This window comes from Notolepis coatsorum (assembly GCF_963971535.1).
Source record: "Notolepis coatsorum genome assembly, chromosome: 7".
NCBI classification, from domain to species: Eukaryota; Metazoa; Chordata; class Actinopteri; order Aulopiformes; family Paralepididae; genus Notolepis; species Notolepis coatsorum.
The window spans coordinates 70,958,216-70,981,161 of record NC_140171.1 but is presented as its reverse complement, the minus strand read 5'-3'; the positions used below and the strand labels follow the sequence as shown (position 1 = coordinate 70,981,161).

The window sequence follows — 22,946 nt, the reverse complement described above, 5'->3', positions numbered from 1 at the left end:
TGAATATGTCTTGACAGAGAAATTAGGCTAAAAGGATGCACTATTATCTTTGGAATAAGATCTTACTGAGACATTAATTGAGTACCTCAGACAAAGAACCATATAAGTCCATATAAGTTTGACGTTTTCAGAGGAACAATGTTTTCAAACTTTATTATCTAAAGATGGTAGGTTAGAGTATTGTGTTCACTCAGTACTGTTAGACAGTAGAGGCTGGGTACTTTTTCTGGTGATATATCACATGCACAGTGATTTGGATTGATTTGAAAAACTGCAAATACATGGGCTGTCCAAAAAAATCAAAACAGACTTATATGGTTCTTCAGTGCAAGGGTTCAATTGGCCTTGTAAAATGTCATTGCCAATTCACCAAACCCTTTTCATACCACTGTGCTAAAACGAAAAGTGCTGTGCCATGCTGGAAAGGGAAGATAGGGGTTTGGGGCAGAAGGGTGAGGTGCTCAGAGTAATCATTCGGAAGAGGTGCTCCCTTAATAAATATAAAAACACAAAAAGAGGTGACGGTCATATAAAGACCAGTGGTCTGATGATGATCACAATACCAAAGCATCCTGTTAATATCCTGTTAAAATAAATAGATTTTTGTATGGACAGTTTCAGTGGAACTACGTTGCTAGGGAACAGCTTGGACCCACGTTTATTTCCCGTCAGTTATTGATATTAGCAAACACAGCAGGAAATAAACTTGGGTCCATTTAGAATGTCAAGTTGAAACCATCTGTACTGAAACCTCTCGCTCTCCATGATAAAAAGGGTTATGGCACGGCCCACTTCAGATTAGTACAAGTATGAAAAGGTTGATAAAAGTGCTTTGTAACATACTTTTACAAGAGTGACAGGAATGATTGAACACATTTGAAAACAGCATCTAGTCACAAAAATATATATATTTCTATGTTGTTCGGAAGAGATGGTGTTTGTAGGTAAAGATCATACTCTATGTACTATAGTTTTATTACCAGCATTGACAGCCTGCATACAAAAGAGTAAATCGATACTGGCTGGATTTACATAGAAACCAACATATATCTTAATTTTAACGCTGTGACTCTGATACAAGTTTTTTATTGCATGCTAAATGTAGAAGAAGAAAAGAACATGACATCTGAGTCACTCAGAATTAAAAAGTGCTTCAGCAAGTATTTACCCCCTTAACTTTTTGTTCATATTTCTCTTATTTTGCTTAGTACAACATTTATTTTTTAAATTATGTGAATTCACAAACAAGTGTGGATTTTCTTTCCAACTTCATGAAAATGGGGTGCATCAACCAGATCTAATATTAAATATATATAATAACTACTACTGCTACTATTACTACTACATAAATAAATGTTTTTAAATAGCAAACCAAATGTGCCAATAGTCTACGCCGGGGTAACGTTAGTATAACACAATGTATTGTACAAATAGTCATCGGGGATAAAAACTTTCTGAAGCAGCTGTAGGAGTTTTTGCTTTGTTCCTCTGTGAATTCATTACAAGTATCATAGTCAGAAAAATATCTTACCCAGATTCAGGCACCAAAGTCCAAGAAGTTCTGTCACGGTAGAACAATTTACCATGCTTTGTAACAAAATATCTCTCTTGTATCATTTAATGTAACAAATAAACTGAATAAACGCTAAGATAAAGGCGATTGTCTCTGGGCTGCCCCCATCATCCTGCTAAGACTTGTCAGATGCTTAATCACCAATGTACCAACAATGATCTCTCAACCTTAGGGGACATATTATGTATCTTTTCAATAATTTTATATGACTTCCTTGGATCTGTGGCATGTTTTCTTTTGTATTTTTTGCTAAACAAAATTGTCAAAATTGTATTTAAATTATTTATTTTTCAGCACCTCTTTCTTCCCTTGTATTAAATAGTGTTTTTGATGGGTGTAACAACACATCATATTTTAAATGTCCTTCCCTGCCTGGCTGCCTCGCACCCAAGAGTAAAACACTTTTACAAACTGAGAAGGTAGGCAGTGTTCCTGTCTCCAAAAAGCACAGCTAAATGGTAAATGGCTGCATTTATATAGCGCTTTTATCCAAAGCACTTTACAATTTGTTACTCACATTTTACCCATGCACTCACACATTCCCATACCGACGGCGGAGGCAACCATGCAAGGTGCCAACCTGCTCATCAGGAGCAATTAGGGGTTAAGTGTCTTGCTCAAGGACACTTCGACACGCTGCCCGGGAGGAGTGGGAATCGAACCGGGAACCCCTGGATTACCAGACTACTGCTCCACCTCCCAAGCTACTGTACCTCGGTGTGACATCCATAAGGGCAATCATTCTGAACAGCTTGTTTGGGCTTGTTAATCTGAAGACTTTAAAACTTCAAGGAGCCAAATCTATACAAAGTCAAAACTAATTCTCCATAATATGTCCCCTTCAACTTAGCTAGCTAGCTAGCTACACTAACATACACAAAGGCATAAACATCCCTAATATAAAGAACAGTGATGAAACCATTACAACAAAAACTCTTTTATACAACCTCTCTGAAAAAAATATATGGCAATAGAAACTAGTCTCAGGATAAAACAAACAAAACATAACTTAAATACCCCTTCCCCAAAAATATGCAATTAAGTAATCACACTCAACATCAGTAATGTGCATAGTGTTACTACTTCCTTGGAAATTGTTTTCTCTACAAGAATATACATTATTAAGCTGTACTAAAAGTAAGGCGTCATAAACATAGCATCCTGGGTTCGTTGCACAAGTCTGATATGTATAGTTTGTACAGATTATGAAGAACAGGTGGGAGCCAGTGAATCGGACCTGCTAGTGCATCAGTGAAGGCTGTGGAAAAAACTGTCAACAAATGTGTACTTGATAGCTCCTGAGGTATAGTTCTGACTCAACAGAGAAAGAAATCTGAACTAACTACATTTTTAAATAGGAGGATTTAGCAGAAACCCTATTCCTCAAATGAAGATAAAAAATGCAACAATAAATCGGTTTTGTGTACCACAACACAGATCACAGGGTAATTCAACAGTTACATGGTACCAAAACAGACTGTATGTGAACATGACTGTGACAACCATAGAGTTATTACAGATTAGACAGTGGGATGCTCGGCATACTATAGCTTTTCAATGGGAGTAAGGATATCAGGCGGGCCAGAAGAGCCTCCAACATGTAGCACCATTGAGCCACTGCCAATTCACATTCAATACATTTAACCCATTTAATCTTTGGGTTCCAATCATTGAACCATATAATGACAAATATATTCCAATTTATGCTCTACATATGGGAAGCAGTTCAATGGCCACTCTCACCTTTAAGCCAGTATCACTCACCATCAAAGCCTAACTCCTAGGCCACTCCAGTGCCACTCCAACCCATAAACCAAAACTTTAGCGAAATGAGGGATTGTGCAGCAAGTTCCAACGTTAACCCTCCCAAAGCAACATGGGAAATGTATAGGCTCCACAAGGGCAACATGGGAAACGTAGGCTCCACAAGGGGGTACAGTTGTGCAATCCTATGGCAACAACAAGGCAACAACACTCGAGAAGGCCACACGGGTACCGGTAGTATTATCAAACCACAATGAACAGAGGACACATGATTACCACTGGCTGCTGAAAACATTCCATACCAGGGCAGTACCCTGATGTTTGTGTTAAGTATTATATCAAAGTTATAAGAAAATGCATAAACCAGTAGGTGTGTGTGTGTGTGTGTGCGTGTGTGTGTGTGTGTGTGTGTATATACACAATGTTTATTATCATGTTTTTGTTCCAAACATCCTATTCAGTCTTTGGTTGACAGGCCTGGAGCTGGCCAGTTTCAGCATTAGGCTGGTCTAAGGTTTCACCAAAGGTGAGCAAGTAGGTCACCATTCTCTAGTTACAAATGTGGAGCTCCTTCTTGGTCGTACAGCATACTACATTAGAAACAAGCCCATGAGAGTGTTGGGGTTGCTAGAGTGAGAAGTTAGGCTAGTGTACGCATTCAGCCTAATGATTACCGCCCATTGATTATCACCATTTGGAAAAATAGAATATATATATTTTTTTATCTCAACATCATGGTAGAGATGACATGAGGATCTATGAGGTTTAATTCTTCACCAAGTAGTCCTGGCTGGGACCACGATAAGAGTAGAAAACCTGTAGAAAGTATTTTTAAGGAAAAGGATGCATGTCTTTCCATCACTCCTCCGTCACTCCTCCATGGGAATGTGTGATAAGATGGAGTGCTCTTGTGCAATGGCAGCTAGTTCTTTCAGGAACTCTGTGAAGAGGACGGTGGCGAAGACATCGGTCCGCGCCAGGGATATGGTTTTGGGCTGCGGCGGAGGCGAACTCTTCAGGACCCTCCCAACATCCCTGCCGGAGGTTCCTCTGTGAGCTCCACTGGTTTTATCTGAAAACGTCAATGACACAGGGTTTACCGAGGGTACGACTGAAACCTCATATTATATGCTACACACTCAATACTATGAAGTGAGAAAACACACAGTAGTTTTTCAGGACTCGTGACTCGACTTGGACTCGAGCATTGACTGCATTCGGACTCGGAAGGTGCAGACGAGGACTCAGACTTGTTAATTGATAAATAGTTATTTATTTGACTTTCTTTTGTAATAGGCCCTAATCATTTGGCATACGATATTGATGGCTATATTAATATTGTAACATGGCAGACACGTGGGTTCCACCTACATGCAGATTCACGTCGATACCCTCATGTTCAGTACTTAAGATGCCTAAAGAGCCGAATCGTGCACTTTGCTTACACAGATTTTACATCAAATTCCAGCAAGAGCACTGCTAGATGTTCGATATGTAAACAAACTATTGAAGAGGACCAGGACAACCTCCAACTTCAACAGACATCTGTGGAGTGGACTCAACCTTGATGACTTGAACTCGGACTTGGACTCGGACTAGGGTAATAGGGACTCGACTCGGACTCGACTCAGGCTCTTCTTTGGTGACTCAGACTTGGACTCGAACACTGGGGACTCGAGACTTGACTCGGACTCGAGATTTAGTGACTCGACTACAACACTGACACACAGCTGCCAATACATTAATATCAATACAGACAATGCAAGGTCAGAATCTGCCAATTTTCTGATATGAAATTTCAAAATGCACTAAGTTGGTATACTCACATACGCATGTCTAGGCAGTATGAGCATTCAGACGCACCACTGGATTAAAATGCATGACATTTGTGTTAGAATGGGAACAGTTCTGATGTTTCATGTTTATAAATATATTTTGGTTTGTGATGCCTCAATTCACAAGTAATTTCCACTACGAGGCAAAAACTGTCAATCAGACAGACTCATAATTGTTCTAAGTGAATAAACGTCCCCTACTTGAAAATCCAGCTGCAAGCTAGCCTAGTTTAGCACATGAATGGAAGCCTATACGGTCCAGCTAACCTAGCTGTTGACCAAAAACACGTCTCCCGGAGTTTTAAGCTAGGCTAGTGGTCTGCATCCACGTTCATTAATTTGTGCTAAGCTAGGCTAGCTTGCAGCCGGATAGCTTTCTACTGAACGCACAGAGGAAACTGGTATCTATCGTCTGACTCTGGAGAAGACAGTAAGCTCATTTCCCATAATGTTGGCGTGTTCAAAATAATTCTGGTAATATTTTCCTAACAGTGTGTTATATTTTATAACATATAAAAGCTATGGGGAATTGGTCTCAGTAACTGAGTAGAACTTAATGTGCTCATTAATGTGTCTGCTTCTCAGCGACCGCAGGGCCACATAACTCAACAAGATCAAGCAGAACCAAAACACATACTGAAAGTACAGAGAACACTTTTTGTTTTCATCTTTGCACTTGATCATGAGGTTGAGAAACAGGGCGACAGTGGCTCAGGAGGTAGAGCAGTCGCCTGGAAATCCAGAGGTTCCCGGTTCCGAGCAAGACACCCCTAACTGCTCCCGATGAGCAAGCTGGCACCTTGCATGGTCGCCTCCGCCATCGGTGTGAGAATGTGTGAATGAATGGGTAAAATGTGAGGAACAAATTGTAAAGCGCTTTGGATAAAGCGCTATATAAATGCAGCCATTTACCATTTACCATTTTAGATCTCTTATCGACCAGTCAAAAGTATAAACTATATATCGTAATGCAAACACCACCAAAAAAGCCATTTCAGGCCATTACGATAAATATACATAATAAACAAAAAATATGAGATATGTGACAGCTCAATTATAATACAATATATTGTTAATACATTATATTATTATATTTGTATAGCTTCAAATCATATTACATGTCTCAATGGGCTTCAAACATGAGTTTATGTGTTGTAAGTTGTCAAATGGAGTTAAAATGCCATTAGAAAGTTGTGAAAATATACTCTTCCCCTGTAATGTCTTACTCTTCAAGAACAAAGGTATTTCTCGGTTTATGAAGTTTAGATTCTCAATTCAGTTAAACACTATAGCACTGTCTGCTTGGCTGCTTTATGTAGTAAAACCAGGGCTGTGTGACCCACCGTGTGTAGGAGTGATTCATTTACATAAGCCAGCGTGGGTGTATAGGCATTTACTGCTATCCTTTGTGTGAGCGTGTGGTGGGTCACCTGGTGGTGTGTAGGAGGCCTCACGGGCGAGGAGCCAGTGTTGGGCAGATGTGATGAGGTCTGGGAGGTCCTTCCTGGTAGCAGCCAACCGCTCAATCTGGTTCTTCAGGGAGGCTAAGACCTGGAGGGGGGGTTTCAACAATCAGTTTTTTTATATGACCGCAAAAAAATGTCTGGGAATCATTAGTTTAATTTAACTTGGATATTGGATTTTACAGATGTCTTGTAAGCTTTATCAACCAGTGATCTCTCTGAGAAGTTATTTCATAGTATAATTTGGAGTTAGCTATTGGCTAAACCCTCCCCAATAAAGTCAGGATTACAAGAGAGTTATTATATGAAAACCAGAGAGCAGATTTTTTTTTTTACTTATTGGCCCTGCAATGGATCCCAGAATTATTTTGCTTACTACAAACCATACTGTATTATTAACAGAGATCTTAACATAACATACATGTGATTTACTTGTGATGTATCTTAATGTCCTGTTCAATGATGCAGGAATCTACAGAAGCAGAATCATTGTAGTGCCTTAAGTGGAGGGTGGTTTTAACACAGTAATACTGAACCCTGATTGTTTGTAGCGATAGTTTCATGCATTCTTCTTTCACATCCAAAAGGTGAGCTGCCTGTCTGAAAGTCTAGACGTCTATTTCAGTGATAGCCAGGAATACTGAACAGCATTTTATGTTTGTTGTTTGGAGCTCAAGAGACAAGTTTTCGTGTTTATTATTTCTCCCTCTTTCTCCCTCCTTCCTTTTTGGTTCATTTGATCCTTGTCTTGTTTTCTATGTATCTGAAGGTTGGAGAACAAGCAATCATTCTGTACACTCAGCTTTTTTTTGTGCAATAAGGGGATGTTACAAACTTCAAACCCTCATTTACACTGACTTGGGGTACCTGGTATAAGGAGCGTACGCTGGGCTGAAAGACCATGTTGGTGTTGAGCAGGAAGGAGCGGAGCAGGGGCTGGGGGTAGGCAGCCAGCTGAGCCAGGATGCCCGTCAGCAGCAGGTTGACGTGGAGGGAATTATCCAGCATGTTCTCTAGACGAGACAACAGCACACTGACAAACGGACCTGGCAGAAAAGACGAGAGGTAAAACGGCAACACGTTTTGTTGGATTGATGTCAGCTAATGCTGTATGGCAGTGATTAACTTTTACAACGAGAAAAATGGTTAAAGGCTCATTCCTGCCCTCTCTTCTCTTCTGCCTGGGGCAAGCATGACATTTAAGAAAATGTAAGTTGTTTTTGAGTGAGGTGATTTAGCCACGAATTAGACAACATGTAGTGTTTGCCCCATTCCTTCATATAGCATTAGCAATGGCTATGAATAGAATATAATAGAATCTTTATTGTCATTGTTGGTACAACGAAATTTAGTTTGGACCATCACCACTGGCATACAAACATAAAATATAGCATGTGCAAAATAATAATGTCAATAATAATAATATAATAATATAGTATCAATGTCCCAATGTCCTCAATAATAATAATAATATACCATCAATGTCCCAAGTGAAATAGTGCTAGTGCAAATAAATTAATATTACAGTATGTTGGTGTAGTGATGGTGCAGAGATTAAAACCATCCCAGTCCTACCTAATTATTAATACTAACTATAATTACTAACCCTAGTTATTAAGGAAAATAACCATCTGAATGTCGCACAAAGCAAAAACAAATTTAATTATCTGTTCTTGTTAATAGGAGGCATTTTGCTCTTATTCAAAAATGTAACTACCGGTATCTTGTATGAAACACCTCAACCAGACATGTTTGTTTTGGTCTGATGTGTGGGTTGGAGTTGAGTGAGACTCTACCAAGAGAGGTCTGGAGAAGTTCACAGTATAATACATTACATATATACAGTATATATATATATAATGAAACCTTTATTGTCCTTTGGGAATTTGCTCTGCACAATGAGCACAACAAGGACACATGAATATAGCTAGCCTATAATATATATATACTCGTCTAGGTTCAAATATTTAAGTAGGTCACAGTCTTTAGACTCTTACTCAGAAAGCCACAACATGCCCTGGGTCAGTCTTTAGACTCTTACCCAGAAATCCACAACATGCCCTGGGTCAGTCTTTAGACTCTTACTCAGAAAGCAACAACATGCCCTGGGTCAGTCTTTAGACTCTTACTCAGAAAGCCACAACATGCCCTGGGTCAGTCTTTAGACTCTTACTCAGAAAGCCACAACATGCCCTGGGTCAGTCTTTAGACTCTTACTCAGAAAGCCACAACATGCCCTGGGTCAGTCTTTAGACTCTTACCCAAAAAGCCACAACATGCCCTGGGTCAGTCTTTAGACTCTTATCCAGAAAGCCACAACATGCCCTGGGTCAGTCTTTAGACTCTTACTCAGAAAGCAACAACATGCCCTGGGTCAGTCTTTAGACTCTTACCCAAAAAGCCACAACATGCCCTGGGTCAATAAGCATCTCAAAAGTGTGATTTAAGCAGCAGGTTTGGATCTCAACAACAGGTTCCATTGTGGACATACAGTAAATAATCCTTTTTACATACCTGTATATGTATATACTATATCTATATATATCCCTTGCCTACTCTGATATATAGGGAGGGATATATACTAGTTATACTGCTGGCCATGACTTACTACCACATTGTGTTTATACCTGTATCACTGTACTACACCTGATTGCATACACCTGAGCATTATTACTCAGTAGTACTCATCTATATATACTCCACTTTTAATCACTTGTACATTGTATGTTACTATTGCACTTTACTGTTACATTTGCACTATGGTTAGATGACAACTTATTTCCATTGTACTGTACATGTGCTGTATAATGACAATACATTTGAACATAATATAATATAATTAACTTTTCTTGAAATCGACTTCATCCGCCCTGCAAACCTGATACTGATACCATTTCCGCTAAACTATCTGTTCACCTGTAAAAGGCACTGAATGGCTTCTACTGCCACTCCGAGGCTTGGTCCCGAACGGCACATGCAGCTTCTCCGGCTCTGGTGTCTCTGCAGAGAAGGAGCTGAAGTCCATCTCTTCCTCCTCCTCCACGCTGACGACAGGATTCTGGAGCTCTCTGTCAACTTTGGCGGGAATCCCGCCGCCGCCACCCGCTTCCGCACTCAAGGTACGAATTAGCTCCTCATACTGGGCCAAGAGGTCGTCGTCCACCTCAGCGGCATTGGGTCTCTGGACGTTGGAATTAGAGTCCAGCTGACTCTGATCTGAGCTAGTGTTGCCGTTATCACCCGTCACGGCGGGCTGAAGCGTAAGGCTGAGGCCATTCTGGAGGAGAGCCTCCTTTTCCGGGACGTCCAATCGAGTCTCTTCCGATTGGGCCCTGCTGGGTTTGCGCTCCACGACGTCCCTGGCGTCCTTCTTGGCGACGAGGTTGTAGACCATGACGTCGTCCTGGAAGTCAGACTCCTCGATGTAGGAGCCTTTGACCAGCATGATAGCGGTCCGCCTCATCTCCTGGATGTGCCTGGGGGGCTCTGCGGCGGGCGGGGGCTTACTCTCAGCAGCGCTCTCGGTAGTCTTCACCGGACATGCGTCATAACTATCGTCCCATTCCAGTTCTAGCTGGTGGACGGACGGGGACTCTGTGTTCTGGGAAGGGCAGGCGGGGCGGGGGCGGGGCGGAGGCCTCTTGGGCCCGGTCTGGGCTTGCCGACCTCTAACCCCTAGTTCCTCCAGGGCACTGGCCTGGTACTCCTCCGGGGGCGGGTCCTCACCGTCATACAGGGCCGACCACACCTGGCAGGCCCGCGTGCAGCTGATGATGCCCAGGCTGGCGTCGTAGAGGTAGTGAAGATAACTGACGTCCAGGTAGATCTCTGAGCCGATGACGCAGGAGTGTCCAGAAGCGTCCTCCTCCAGGAAGCCCTCTGCGTCTGACGGGACAAGAAAGTGTAAAAAAAAAAAAGATAAATCAAATTTTACTTTCTATTTTTTATTTTATAATTATCTGGAAAACATACAATCAGAATAGAGAGTACTACTTATATTATATATATTTTTTCTTCTTTTTATTATCATTATGATTCATCTTTTTTATTTTTTATTTATAATCTTTTATTTATTTTTTGCATGCGTGTATGCATGTGTATATATGTGTATACACTAGTTATTATTATTGTTTCTTGTCTTGTGGGTGGATGCTTTACTTTAAACAAACTAAACATGTTAACTTTATAACGGATAGCAAAGGGGGGGGGGGGGAATAAATGGGAATAGTTCAACCATGGACAACTTGCTGTAGATTGTGAGCACATTTTATAATGTTGACCCTCATGCTGCAACTTGTTGTAATTCGATGATACTAATAAAAAGATAATAAAAATAAAATAATTTTTTTTAAGAAAGTGTTCATGAATACACTGACCCTCTCTGCACAACACTCATACACAGCACAACTAATACATTAGACAAGTAGCCCCCGGGAGGTCTACTGATTCAACAGACCTACCCAGCAGGAGACCTCGCCACTTGAGAAAACATGTTTAATTATCCCCTCTTATGTTAATCTGGTAATTAAATGCAAAATATAAGCACGACTTGGAAGTCTATGAATGGATTTTGGTAGGTATAATCCTTTTAAGATTCATAATAAATTCTCTATTATATAATATTTCTCTATTCTGTCCAGTGCATTGTGTAATGTACCCTTAATCCGCTCAGTGACTGGCAGAAGCAGTGTTTTGTTGTGTTGGCTTTGTTGTGTTGGCTTTGAGCGCTATCAACAAGGTTAAAGAAAAATCCATTCAAATGACGTCATGGCTGGTCACATCTGAATAGGGCTGTCCCCGACTAAGGATTTGGATGGTCGACTATGATTGGCCAAAATGTGCCGTTAGTCGACTAATGGTCAAAAAAAATTAGTATATTTAAAAAAAAAAAAAAAATTATTATTATCATTCCATTTGGGCTGTGGGGGTGCTTAATGTCTGAAGGAGTCGACTGAAGGCTTCTTGTCCTCTGCAAAAGCATGCAATTGGTCCACTGATGGATACATCTTGATATTTGTCTAGTCTAGTGTGTTCATTAGATGGGTGAAATCCTCTTTCAGTGCCTCTGTGCCTGTTTTCTTAGGCAGTTAGCCTCTGGTATGTGTGCCATTAGCGTTAGCCACACTTCTAGGCCTCTTTTCTTTTGGAAAGAATGATAAAAAAAAATATTTATAAATTCAGGGTCGAATCAGCTCCGCTCCGTCCTCGCTCCGTCCTTGGGTGCGAACTTCCCCCCTCCCTCTCCCCCCTCTAGTTTGCGTACACACTGCAGTATTGGTGCGCTCCGGGTTTTGTTTACGGTTTGCGTTTTGAGCGTGTAAGCTGCCGTAGCGATGATGTCATGGAAAGAATGATATAAAAAAATATATATATATATATATATATTTTTTTTTTTTTTGTATTCGACTAAGAGGTTGGCTAGTCGACTACGGCTCCTTTTGACCGATTAGTCGACTAATCGACTAATAGGGGTCAGCCCTACATCTGAACAGTTAAAATTTGCAGTCGATCTATAAGCAGTGTAAAGCTAATTAGAGCTGCTCTAAATACTGGCAAAAGTGAAAGGCCAAGCAGATAAGAAGTCTGAATTGAAATGTGGTTTCAATTCATTGTGACTAATCTGCGGTGCATGGCACAATAAGATTCGTACAAAAAAATGTCATTCTGCCCAAAGGAAATTGTCTGTATACTGTACTGTATGTCCACAATGGAACCTGTTGTTGAGCTCCATATATATACTGTATATATATAATGTATTATACTGTGAACTTCTCCAGACCTCTCTTGGTAGAGTCTCACTCAACTCCAACCCACACATCAGACCAAAACAAACATGTCTGGTTGAGGTGTTTCATACAAGATAGTTACATTTTTTAATAAGAGCAAAATGCCTCCTATTAACAAGAACAGATGATTAGATTTTGCATGTAGACACATCAGTGCACCCCTCTCTTACCCATGGAGGCCACGGTGCTGGCACTCTTATCCGCCGCGCTGCTGGCACTCTCTGTGCTCTTGGACCAGAGGATGGAGTCCAGCTGTCTGAGGGGTGGCGGGCTGTGTTCAGGCGAGCAGCAGGAGGGCGTCAGCGCCAGGATCTTAGCCGCCGACACGGAGTAGCAGTCCCTTTCCCTCACCACACGCCTCTGACTCAACATCATGTGATTACAGGGGATCAGGTACCTATAGGGAGGCGGAGAGGAACGGATCCTGTTAGGAAGCCCACTCAGGTAAGGGGGGTGGGGGTAAGCTTATAGGCTGCTGGGCCGCATGTGTGAGTGAGTGGAGCGGGTGGATGCGAATGGAGGTGGGCAGATGGTAGTGACACGTCTAGACAGTAGGGGTCTGGACTAAAACCTCATCACGGAGTAAACCAATTACACGTACCATGTATGACAAAAGGGGGGGAGGGGGGCACGGCGAGAAGTGTGTATGTGTGTGTCTTGTGAATCCCACTCACCTCAAGACAAGCTGTAGCATCACATCTTCACAGTATAAGCCAATGAGTGTGCGGAACAGCGCCAGTGAGACGGTGCCCAGCTGCAGCGAGGGATGGATTATAATGAACCAGGTTAAAGCACAGGACATGACACGGTGAAAAAACCTGTTACAAATGCGGCACAGGTGTTCCGGTACACGAGACAGATAGCAACGCGGAAGCATAATGTCTCTGTGTCCCCAGATGCTGTGGGCGGGGCTTCCTGACTGGCTGCAGGTCTGCTAGCAGCCAGGGTCCATATGTTTATTCACAGTATTTACTTTGCTAAAAACAGTACTGATCTGAAGTCAGCGTGTAACATTCTTTAATTTGAAATACCTGTGTAACCCGATGATTTCTGGCCAATGGCAGAAACCAGAACCGCAAACTCTCCTCACACCAGAACCACGTGGCCATAAAAGTTAAATACTGGCTTATTCTTCATGGTAAATGGTAAATGGACTGCATTTATATATACCGGTAGTGCTTTATCCAAAGTGCTTTACAATTTTGTTCCTCACATTCACCCATTCACTCACACCGACAGTGAAGGCAACCATGCAAGGTGCCAACCTGCTCATCGGGAGCAATTCTCCACTTGCACAACCTGAAAGTAGGCACTTCCGGCTGACTTCCGGTTGCGAATGGTACTTCCTGTCCCATCCAAATACATTGTTTTTAGCTACTTTTCTCCCGTTATTTAAACAACTTTGTCGTCACAGAGAGGCAATGAAACGTTTGTATTATTATAGTATAGAATGTATTTAATAAGCAAACGTTTGTCAGCAGGGTTTTTGGGCTGTATTTCATGTAAAAACGTTTACTGTTAGTTTACTGGCTCACGCTAATTAAGGCTAATGCTGGCTAACAGAAGCTAGCGCAAGAAACGACGCCGCACAGTATTGTTTATAGTGCATTTCTTGTCACCTTATAGCATTTGTACATTTGTATGACAGTCTATAATGCTCCTGTCAGGTTTTTCCGGACGTTTTGGTAATGATTTTCACTATAAAATCATATTTCTAAATGACAGGAAGTTGATGAAAACTGGCCGGAATAGCTTTGAACTAACGATCTTTGCCGATGCATTCCATTCTAAACGTAATGTTAGTTGTTCAAAACATTACCTGTCTATATAATTTGTTCCTCAACATTAGCTTCTAACTGTAGCAGGCTGCAGCTTGCTGGCTAACGTTAGCTTCTAACTGTAGCAGGCTGCAGCTTGCTGGCTAACGTTAGCTTCTAACTGTAGCAGGCTGCAGTTAGTTTACAAAACATTACCTGTCTATATAACGTTGAGGAACAAATTAGACAGGTAATGTTTTGAACAACTAACGTTACGTTTAGAAGGGAATGCATCGGGGCGGTTAGGTGGTCGAGCGGAGATTGCGTTCGTCACCAGCCCCGGAGCTGTGAGCTTGGTTCGCCTGTTCGAATCCAGCTCACAGCTCCGGGGTTGTCACCAGCTTGGCTGGCCGTCTGCACTGATACAATTGGCTGTAACAGAGGGTGGGAGAAGCTGGCGGGGTGGGTCCGGGTCGTTGTAAACAGCGACTCCTGCAGTTCGGTCGGGGCGCCTGCTAAGCGCGGATTGGACGTGAGGGGGATAGTGTGGTCCTCCCACACGCTACGCCCTCTCAATGAGAATCCGCGCTGCCAGGTGAAAAGAAGCGGTGATTGGCTGGACGTGTGTCGGAGGAAGCACGTGGTAGCCTCCACTCTCCCAAATGATCTGACTGTGGGGGGTAAAGCGCAGCGACCAGGAAGGGACTGGGAATTGGCATACGACTAACATTGGGATGGGAGAAAATCGGAGGAAAATGGAGGGGGAAAAAGACAAAAAAAAAAAAAAAAGGGAATGCATCGGCAAAGATCGTTAGCGCAAAGCTATTCCGGCCAGTTTTCATCAACTTCCTGTCATTTAGAAATATGATTTTATAGTGAAAATCATTACCAAAACGTCAGGAAAAAACCTCACGGGAGCATTATAGACTGTCATACAAATGTACAAATGCTATAAGGTGACAAGAAATGCACTATAAACAATACTTTGCGGCGTCGTTTCTTGCGCTAGCTTCTGTTAGCCAGCATTAGCCTTAATTAGCGTGAGCAAGTAAACTAACAGTAAACGTTTTTACATGAAATACAGCCCAAAAACCCTGCTGACAAACGTTTGCTTATTAAATACATTCTATACTATAATAATACAAACGTTTCATTGCCTCTCTGTGACGACAAAGTTGTTTAAATAACGGGAGAAAAGTAGCTAAAAACAATGTATTTGGATGGGACAGGAAGTACCATTCGCAACCGGAAGTCAGCCGGAAGTGCCTACTTTCAGGTTGTGCAAGTGGAGAATTAGTCGTAATTATTGTCTTGCTCAAGGACACTTCTATACGCTGCCGGGGGGAGGAATCGAACCAGGAACCTTCCGATTACCAGACGATGGCTCTACCTCCTGAGCCACTACCTGAAACAGATCCAATTCAAATGGCAAACTTCCTATGCTACCATGTAGGAAACCCAATAAAAAGAAACGGTGCAACGCACATGGAAGTTCAACCAGGTTGTGGAATGTCTGTTTCAAGTGAGGGGGAGTTTATCACACAGTATCAACCACATGACATCTGCCCATTTGAGTTTCAAGATAGGATACTCAGGATGTGTTGCCTTCAGTGATGTAGCCTAATACTTTCTGCTTTAACTAGTCAAATGAGAGTCAAGGTGAAAGTACCACAATGGAAATAAGTCATTATATTGTGTCTTATTTTCCTCGTTCATTTTAATATACGTGTTTGGCTATGGGCTTTCAACACTATGCATATAAAATCTGTCAAATAACATCAAACAATCAAGTATTCTTGTTTGAACATACCTTTTTATACATATTTAAAAGGGAATTTGCTTCAGCAAAACGCTGACAGTAGTGTTGTTGCAGTGTGCAGCCTATAGAGGGGAGCGACACAGGGAGTCTGAAGTGCTGGAACCATGTGAGCATGAGAATCAATGAGAGAATGTTACAAATAGTGGATGGAAATAGATTATGTTTGCATGTGTGTATGTGATTGTTTTATGTGACATGAGGGCAAACATGTGAATGGGCCCATTCATTATTCATTGGGCTGTGAGGGTGTCGTATAGGACATTGACTGGCAATCATCCAGACTTGCAAAGGCATTCATGTTACAAGAGGTACACAATAGATGCCAGTGTCCAGGAGTTACAATGCTTCCTGTCTGCAAGACTACATTCAGGGCTAGAAAAACACCTATAGTGTGCAAGAACACATTTGTGCATAAAAACATTTCATGAATTAGGCTTTTTCTTTAAGGAATATCAAGGGGAAATTTCACACTTGAGCAGCCAAGTAAGAAATGTGTTAATCATTGATATTAATGATACCTCTGTGTGTGTAGATGTATGTGTGTGCGCACATAAGTGCGAGTGTGTGTGTGTGTGTGTGTGTGTGTGTGTGTGTGTGTGTGTGTGTGTGTGTGTGTGTGTGTGTGTGTGTGTGTGTGTGTGTGTGTGTGTGTGTGTGTGTGTGTGTGTGTGTGTGTGTGTGTGTGTGTGTGTGTGTGTGTGTGTGTGTCTACCTGGAAGGGAGTGTTGATACGGCTGACCAGGGTGTCCAGGATGTGGACATTCTCATGTCGGTGCAGGAGGATGAAGGAGAGAAAGGTCTGCAGAAGGGCTGGTTCAGACACACTCCTCAAGAACAGGTCCAGGTACGCTGTAGTGGTCATTACCTCCTCCAAGGTCAACTACACACAGAGAGAGATACAGTTAGACTGTGATCTCACTGGAGGCTCTTGAATATTAACTAGCAAGTATACTTCTGAGCAATAATTGAACCCTTGAGATTAATATCCTTGATATAACTCAGTTTTACTCAGGACTTTTGGACAGTCCATGTATTTGCAACTGTAAAATCTATCCAAATCACTTGGAGTATGAATGTGATACAGTACATCACCAGAAAGTACTCAACCTCTACTGTCTTTAACTATGAATGAGCACAACACTAACTTACCATCTTTAGATAATAAAGTACTCAACCTCTACTGTCTTTAACTATGAATGAGCACAACACTAACTTACCATCTTTAGATAATAAAGTACTCAACCTCTACTGTCTTTAACTATGAATGAACACAACACTAACTTACCATCTTTAGATAATAAAGTAGTCAACCTCTACTGTCTTTAACTATGAATGAACACAACACTAACTTACCATCTTTAGATAATAAAGTAGTCAAACTCTACTGTCTTTAACTATAAATCAGCTTTGTTTTTTGGTGAAGTGCCCCTTTAAAACAAACATTATACGGTTCTCCGTTTGAGGTACTCAGTTGTTCTGCTACAAGAGAAAACCTAGTGCAACCACCTTAGACATCAACTTCAAACACCACATGTTTCTCCTGGATTCCACATCGCCCTACTCTGAGAGCACCTGACAGTGGTTTGGTTGAAGCACATGTAACTTCTCCTTTCATGCCTAGGGCACGCTTGAATGTGCACCAAGATATGGCAATTTCCATACCTTGTCATACCGACTTGATGCCAGTAGAAGTTGTAAAGCTAGTTGACTGGGATACGGAGCTACAGAGCACATAGAAAAGGGTTTAACGTGTCCCTCTCCAAATGGCTCATTTGGTCCTATTTTGGGGAGAATGTTTTTGACAACATTTTGTCACCAAAGAAATCCAAGATAGCTTTGGGTTGGAATTGTCCTTTTATTGTGTAGCCAAAACTGATGCCGAAAAAGGCAGAAATGTCAGTTTTCATAGCAGAACAGGGAGATTTGACAGTTTGTATTACTTCTAACAAACACGTAAGACAAAAGCTTTTTATAAAATTAGAAAACACAAAACCATCTATACCGTGACTCTCTTACTCAATACCATAATCTAAAGACTACCACAATGTTAATTTAGACTCAACATGTTGACGGAATAAAAGAGATGAGCGTGAAGCGTGAACTAGCGTGAAGGTGATGAAGAGGAGGAGGATGACAGCCACTGACCTTGTGGAGAGCTGGTGCTAGGACAGGCACTAGGAAGCCGTTGTAGATGTAGCTAACGAGCTGGTCTCTGATGTTAGGGTGGGCTATCTGAGAACAGTCCAGAAGACACCAGGTCAAAGCCTTTTACTGTGTAGCAGAATCAGCTGTGTAGTCAGGGGTATCAGTGTGTAGACAAAGGATTTAGACCACCCATCAGCTAAATTCACCATTTATAAAAATTATTGACATAGCAATCCACCAATCAATTGCCTCAGACATCAGTGTTCTGACACCAGACTGAAAAAATAATGGATCAGTGTTTGTCATGTGTTATAGTACTGAAGATTAATTAAAGGAGCAATTGAAGGCGGCCATCGATTTTGGGCAGAACTTAATTTGTTATTTCTGGTGCCAAATGTCTTGGTTTTTTTAGTACTATCGATTACTGTTGAGATATAAAAATAAATCTAAAATGTTGGGGCGGCTAAGTGGCGCAGTGGGCAAGGCGCTCGCCACTAACGCAGGAGATGCTGGGCTCGAGCCCAGCTCTCGGCGTTGCTACCAGCTTGGCTGGTCGTTCATACTAACACAATTGGCAGTGTTAGGGGGTGGGAAAGCTGGTGGGTAAGGATTGGACGTTGTGGACAGCGACTCCTACAGGTTGGTTGGTGCGCCTGTACAGCAGAATCAGGAAGTAACGGGGGCAGCGTGAGCCTCCCACACGTTACTCCTCGCCACTGAGAGATCGTGCTGTGCAGGTGAAAAGATGCGACAGCTGCCTCCTCGTGTACCGGAGAGAACACGTGATGCAAGGCTTGGTCCTCACTGCAGCCGACCAGTGGGAGGCATAGTCTAGCAACATTCGAGACAGGGGAAGGGAGAATTGGCGAGGCGAAATTGGGATGGGAGAAAAATAGAAAAATAAGGAGAAAAAGTGGATCAATTCTTTTTTTATAAATAAATCTAAAATGTTCTAAAATGGGGGAAATGTTTCTTGAGTAATTTGTAATACTGACCCACATTAAAGTGCCTGAAGGGCGATGCTATTAGTATTTTTATTTCTCATAGTAATTCGCTGAGGCAGATAGTCCATTTTGCCAAGAGTGCTATCCAGCTTGGTGGGCTGGTGAACAGGCCCTAGAGAGGAAGGGTTGTCATGACACATCATGAGTCTGTGTACATGTGTCTGCTTTCACCTGGATGACAGCATTGCAGAACTCCAGGGAGTTAAGGAACTGGACCAGTGCAGGCATCTGGAGCCAGTCCTCTTTGTGGAGGCAGTGCCACTCCTCGTTGGGGACCTCTAACTTGGTGGGCAGGGAGGAGTAGAGGCCACTCAGCCCTGTGGCCAACACCTAGAGGAGAGAAGAAGAAGAGACAGGTCAACACTGTGACCAACACCTAGAGGAGAGAAGAAGAAGAGGAAGAGACTTGATGAATTGAAGATGGGGGACCCTGATGTAAACAAAACGAAAGTCTTTCTCTGGTCTGCATCCCCTTAACAATTGTGTGTATTGAGCTGTACTGTATTGTATTGTACCCATTCTGCAATCTGTTAATAATGTTTTCAATCAATCAATCAATCAATCAATCAGACATGTCAACACTGTGGCCAACACCTAGAGGAGAGAAGAAGAGACAGGTCAACACTGTGGCAACACCTAGAGGAGAGAAGAAGAAGAAGAGACAGATCAACACCTAGAGGAGAGGAGAGAATCAGAAGAAGAGGCAGGTCAACACTGTGGCCAACACCTAGAGGAAAGAAGTTATTATGAAGCCGCACCTTATGTGAATAATACTGTATACTTCATTAAATGTTTACATTTAGTCATTTAGCTGACGCTTTTATCCAAAGCAATTTACAAGTTCTGTACGACAAGTCATCAGGAAGGGCACAACTCTATCAGCTGAGTAACAATGTTCATCAAAGTGTTGAGTGCTACAGTGTAGGTTAGTTTATTAGGACATGTGCATGACAGTAAGGCTTCATCGGAGCATATTATATTTAGCATTTAGCATTTTTTGATTATATAGATTAGATTTAGACTATTGGATTATTAGATTATATATTGCATATATTTAGCATTTTAGCATTTCGTTTTTTTTAGATTAGATTTAGATTATTAGATTATATATTGTAACTATATATATTGTAGGGCAAATATAACTGAGAGGGCATACATACCCTCATCTCGCACCATCATTGCTTACACCATACACCAAGAGGTCACTTACACCATACTCCAAGAGGTCACTTACACCATACACCAAGAGGTCGCTTACACCATACACCAAGAGGTCACTTACACCAGACACCAAGAGGTCACTTACACCATACACCAAGAGGTCGCTATGAGGCAACAGTGCTGACCAGACACCAAGAGGTCGCTTACACCATACACCAAGAGGTCACTGTGAGGCAACATTACAGATTCTACCTTTAACTCAATCAGCGACAGACCCGACTATAGTCGGGTTTTCATCGTTATTTATTTTATTCAATATTTCTATTCATTACAGGCACACGGACGCAGGGTTAACATGGGGAATCATCCTGAGATTGCCAAAGTGCAATACCGGCTGCATCCTCCCAGGTGGCAGTATCGAGCACCCTTTGAAACCTTATCTTGGCTTGTGTAATGTTCAAATGTCTCCGGGCGCAGTTTTCTTTGTCAGACGAGTGGAGCGGTTATCCCGATCGCATTGAGAAGCGTCAAATGCCCCCGATGCATCTGTTGTGGTGGATTATGTTGGCGACACGATGGACACCAATACTGGGACTCGCGATCAGACAATTGGAATATTCTTTTTGGGCTACCTCCTAGTGAAGGTAAGGACTAAATTATATCAATCCTGCTTTGATCCAACCATGATTTCACATCAATCGCAACGTGTGTGTGTAACCAGGGACGTGCACAAGACTTTAGAAAGGCAGGTGCCGGAAATCATAAAAGGGCATTCATTAGTAAATGTAATGCGAGCGCGCGCAGCGCGCGAGCACGATTTTTGGGGTTAATACAAGTATATCATGGTACATTCAGTTTCACCGATAGATGTCACCAAAACTACATAGTGTCCCTTTAATAACACAATATGCGCTCCAGACCAGAGAGAGAGAGAGAGAGAGAGAGAGCTGCGTGATTTTCCTGCACTAGCAGCAGCAGACAGGGAGGGGCTGGCGACGTGTTTCACGAAAATATACAGTGCACTGCAAACCCGACATTTTATTTTGTTGGGCAAATACCTTACCTGAAGTGTACTCTTGCTTTGTTTTAGTTGAAATAGTAACTGTAAAAAAAGAGGTCTCGACTCGAGTGTGAGGGCACTGTGAGCTCAACAACAGCTGGATATCAATTTCCTGTTCAGTGCACTGCTGGCCCTGCGCGGTTTACATGTTGGCTGGAAGGACCTATTATTTACGAGAGGGGTGGCATTTCTCTCTCTTTCTTTACCTAATATTTAGATTCTATCGTGACATCTTTCATTTGGAAGGGCAGGGCAGTATATATATATGTGCAACTGTAAAAAAAAAAAAAAAAAAAAAGAGGGTGGCATAAAAAGGGCACTTTCTAATGAGAAATGAAAAAGGCAGGTGCCCGGGCACCCCTTCACCCCTATGTATGCACGTGCCTGTGTGTAACGTTACTCCACAACGTATGCCGTTGGTGACGATCAAAGCATCAAAAAACGACCCCCCCCCCCCCCCCCTTTCATGCATTCATGATGAAACATAATACCTATTATATACATTTGATTTGGAAATAGTAGCATGTCCAGGCGAGAAACGCCAACGCTTTTAGTGAAATTCACGTATTGCTGCATATCGTCGTTTTCTTGGATTAGACAGGATCACTCTAAAACTATACTTATATTCACCACGGTATAACACGCGAACGTATGGATGGAAAAATGTATTCTTTTTCACATATTGAATGATAGATAGTTGATGTCAAATGGGCCATAGTATTGTATCCATAGCTATAATATAGAGACCATCTGGCCTATTCCGTTACATCAGCGAGTGAAAGATGAATCGTGTCAAATAGATTCACTTATCTTTATTAAATTATCCATTATGTCGATGTCGCAGCAAATATCCAGAATAAAGCACTGTACTCATGGGCTCTGAATGGGACTCCACTCTGTCTCCCTGACCTCCCTCTTGTCGTTCAGTCAGCTAACACAGACATTGTTTGTCCCCTGGAGCGCATGTACAATGCCGGGCCAACGAGGACCAACCTTACAGGTACAGATGCAGCACAACTAACTAAATACCCGCCAAATATTGGTCCATTTTACTTTGGTTCGTAATTCTGGAAATTCTAACAAGCTACTTTACCAGGTTGATATATTGGATTCATTCTTCCTGTTCTATTCTGAAAACAAAGTCAATTGGCTGGATAAGTTCTGTATTCACTAGCTGCTGTGGCCATCTGGTTCATTCTGTGTACAGGTAGTGCAGGAAAACTGCTATGCTAAACCATGTTGCCATGTTAAAGGGGAACTATCTTATAAATGGCCTTTTTGAGTGTTTAGCATTGTTTCCTAGCTATGTGAACTTATATTAATATGATCTATGTCTCAAAATTCTCATATTGGCGCATTCTTCCAATTCTCCTCTCACAATATTCACCCTCACTGAACTGAGTCATTTGAAAATGTGATGATATGTGATGTCATAAAGACACCGCTGCATGTTAATGTTCAGGCGAAGACGACGCTGCGCAGTGGTTTAGGAGCCCAGGCTCAAAACAGCTCGAGATCTTGAGGTAGAAAAATGCTGTTTTTGAGGACTTGATTAGAAATACAAAACAATGAATAAAAA

At 41.9% G+C, this 22,946-nt stretch overlaps 1 protein-coding gene across 2 annotated transcripts in view; it reads right to left on the bottom strand.

Annotated features, from left to right (window-relative positions):
• Positions 1 to 586: 586 nt before the first annotated feature.
• fhip1aa (FHF complex subunit HOOK interacting protein 1Aa) overlaps positions 587 to 22,946 on the bottom strand; it is a 104,217-nt gene continuing 81,857 nt past the window's right edge. Inside the window, exons 5-13 of one of the 2 annotated variants that reach the window (XM_084318916.1) lie at positions 19,318 to 19,476; positions 18,143 to 18,229; positions 16,710 to 16,877; positions 13,096 to 13,175; positions 12,592 to 12,818; positions 9,552 to 10,520; positions 7,503 to 7,681; positions 6,603 to 6,723; positions 587 to 4,409 (exon numbers count right to left, since the gene is read on the bottom strand). In XM_084318916.1, the coding sequence (XP_084175042.1) occupies positions 4,207 to 4,409; positions 6,603 to 6,723; positions 7,503 to 7,681; positions 9,552 to 10,520; positions 12,592 to 12,818; positions 13,096 to 13,175; positions 16,710 to 16,877; positions 18,143 to 18,229; positions 19,318 to 19,476 (2,193 nt within the window). In that variant the 3' untranslated portion in view covers positions 587 to 4,206. The remainder of the gene's footprint in view (positions 4,410 to 6,602; positions 6,724 to 7,502; positions 7,682 to 9,551; positions 10,521 to 12,591; positions 12,819 to 13,095; positions 13,176 to 16,709; positions 16,878 to 18,142; positions 18,230 to 19,317; positions 19,477 to 22,946) is intronic. The other variant, XM_084318917.1, reaches the window with a different exon arrangement.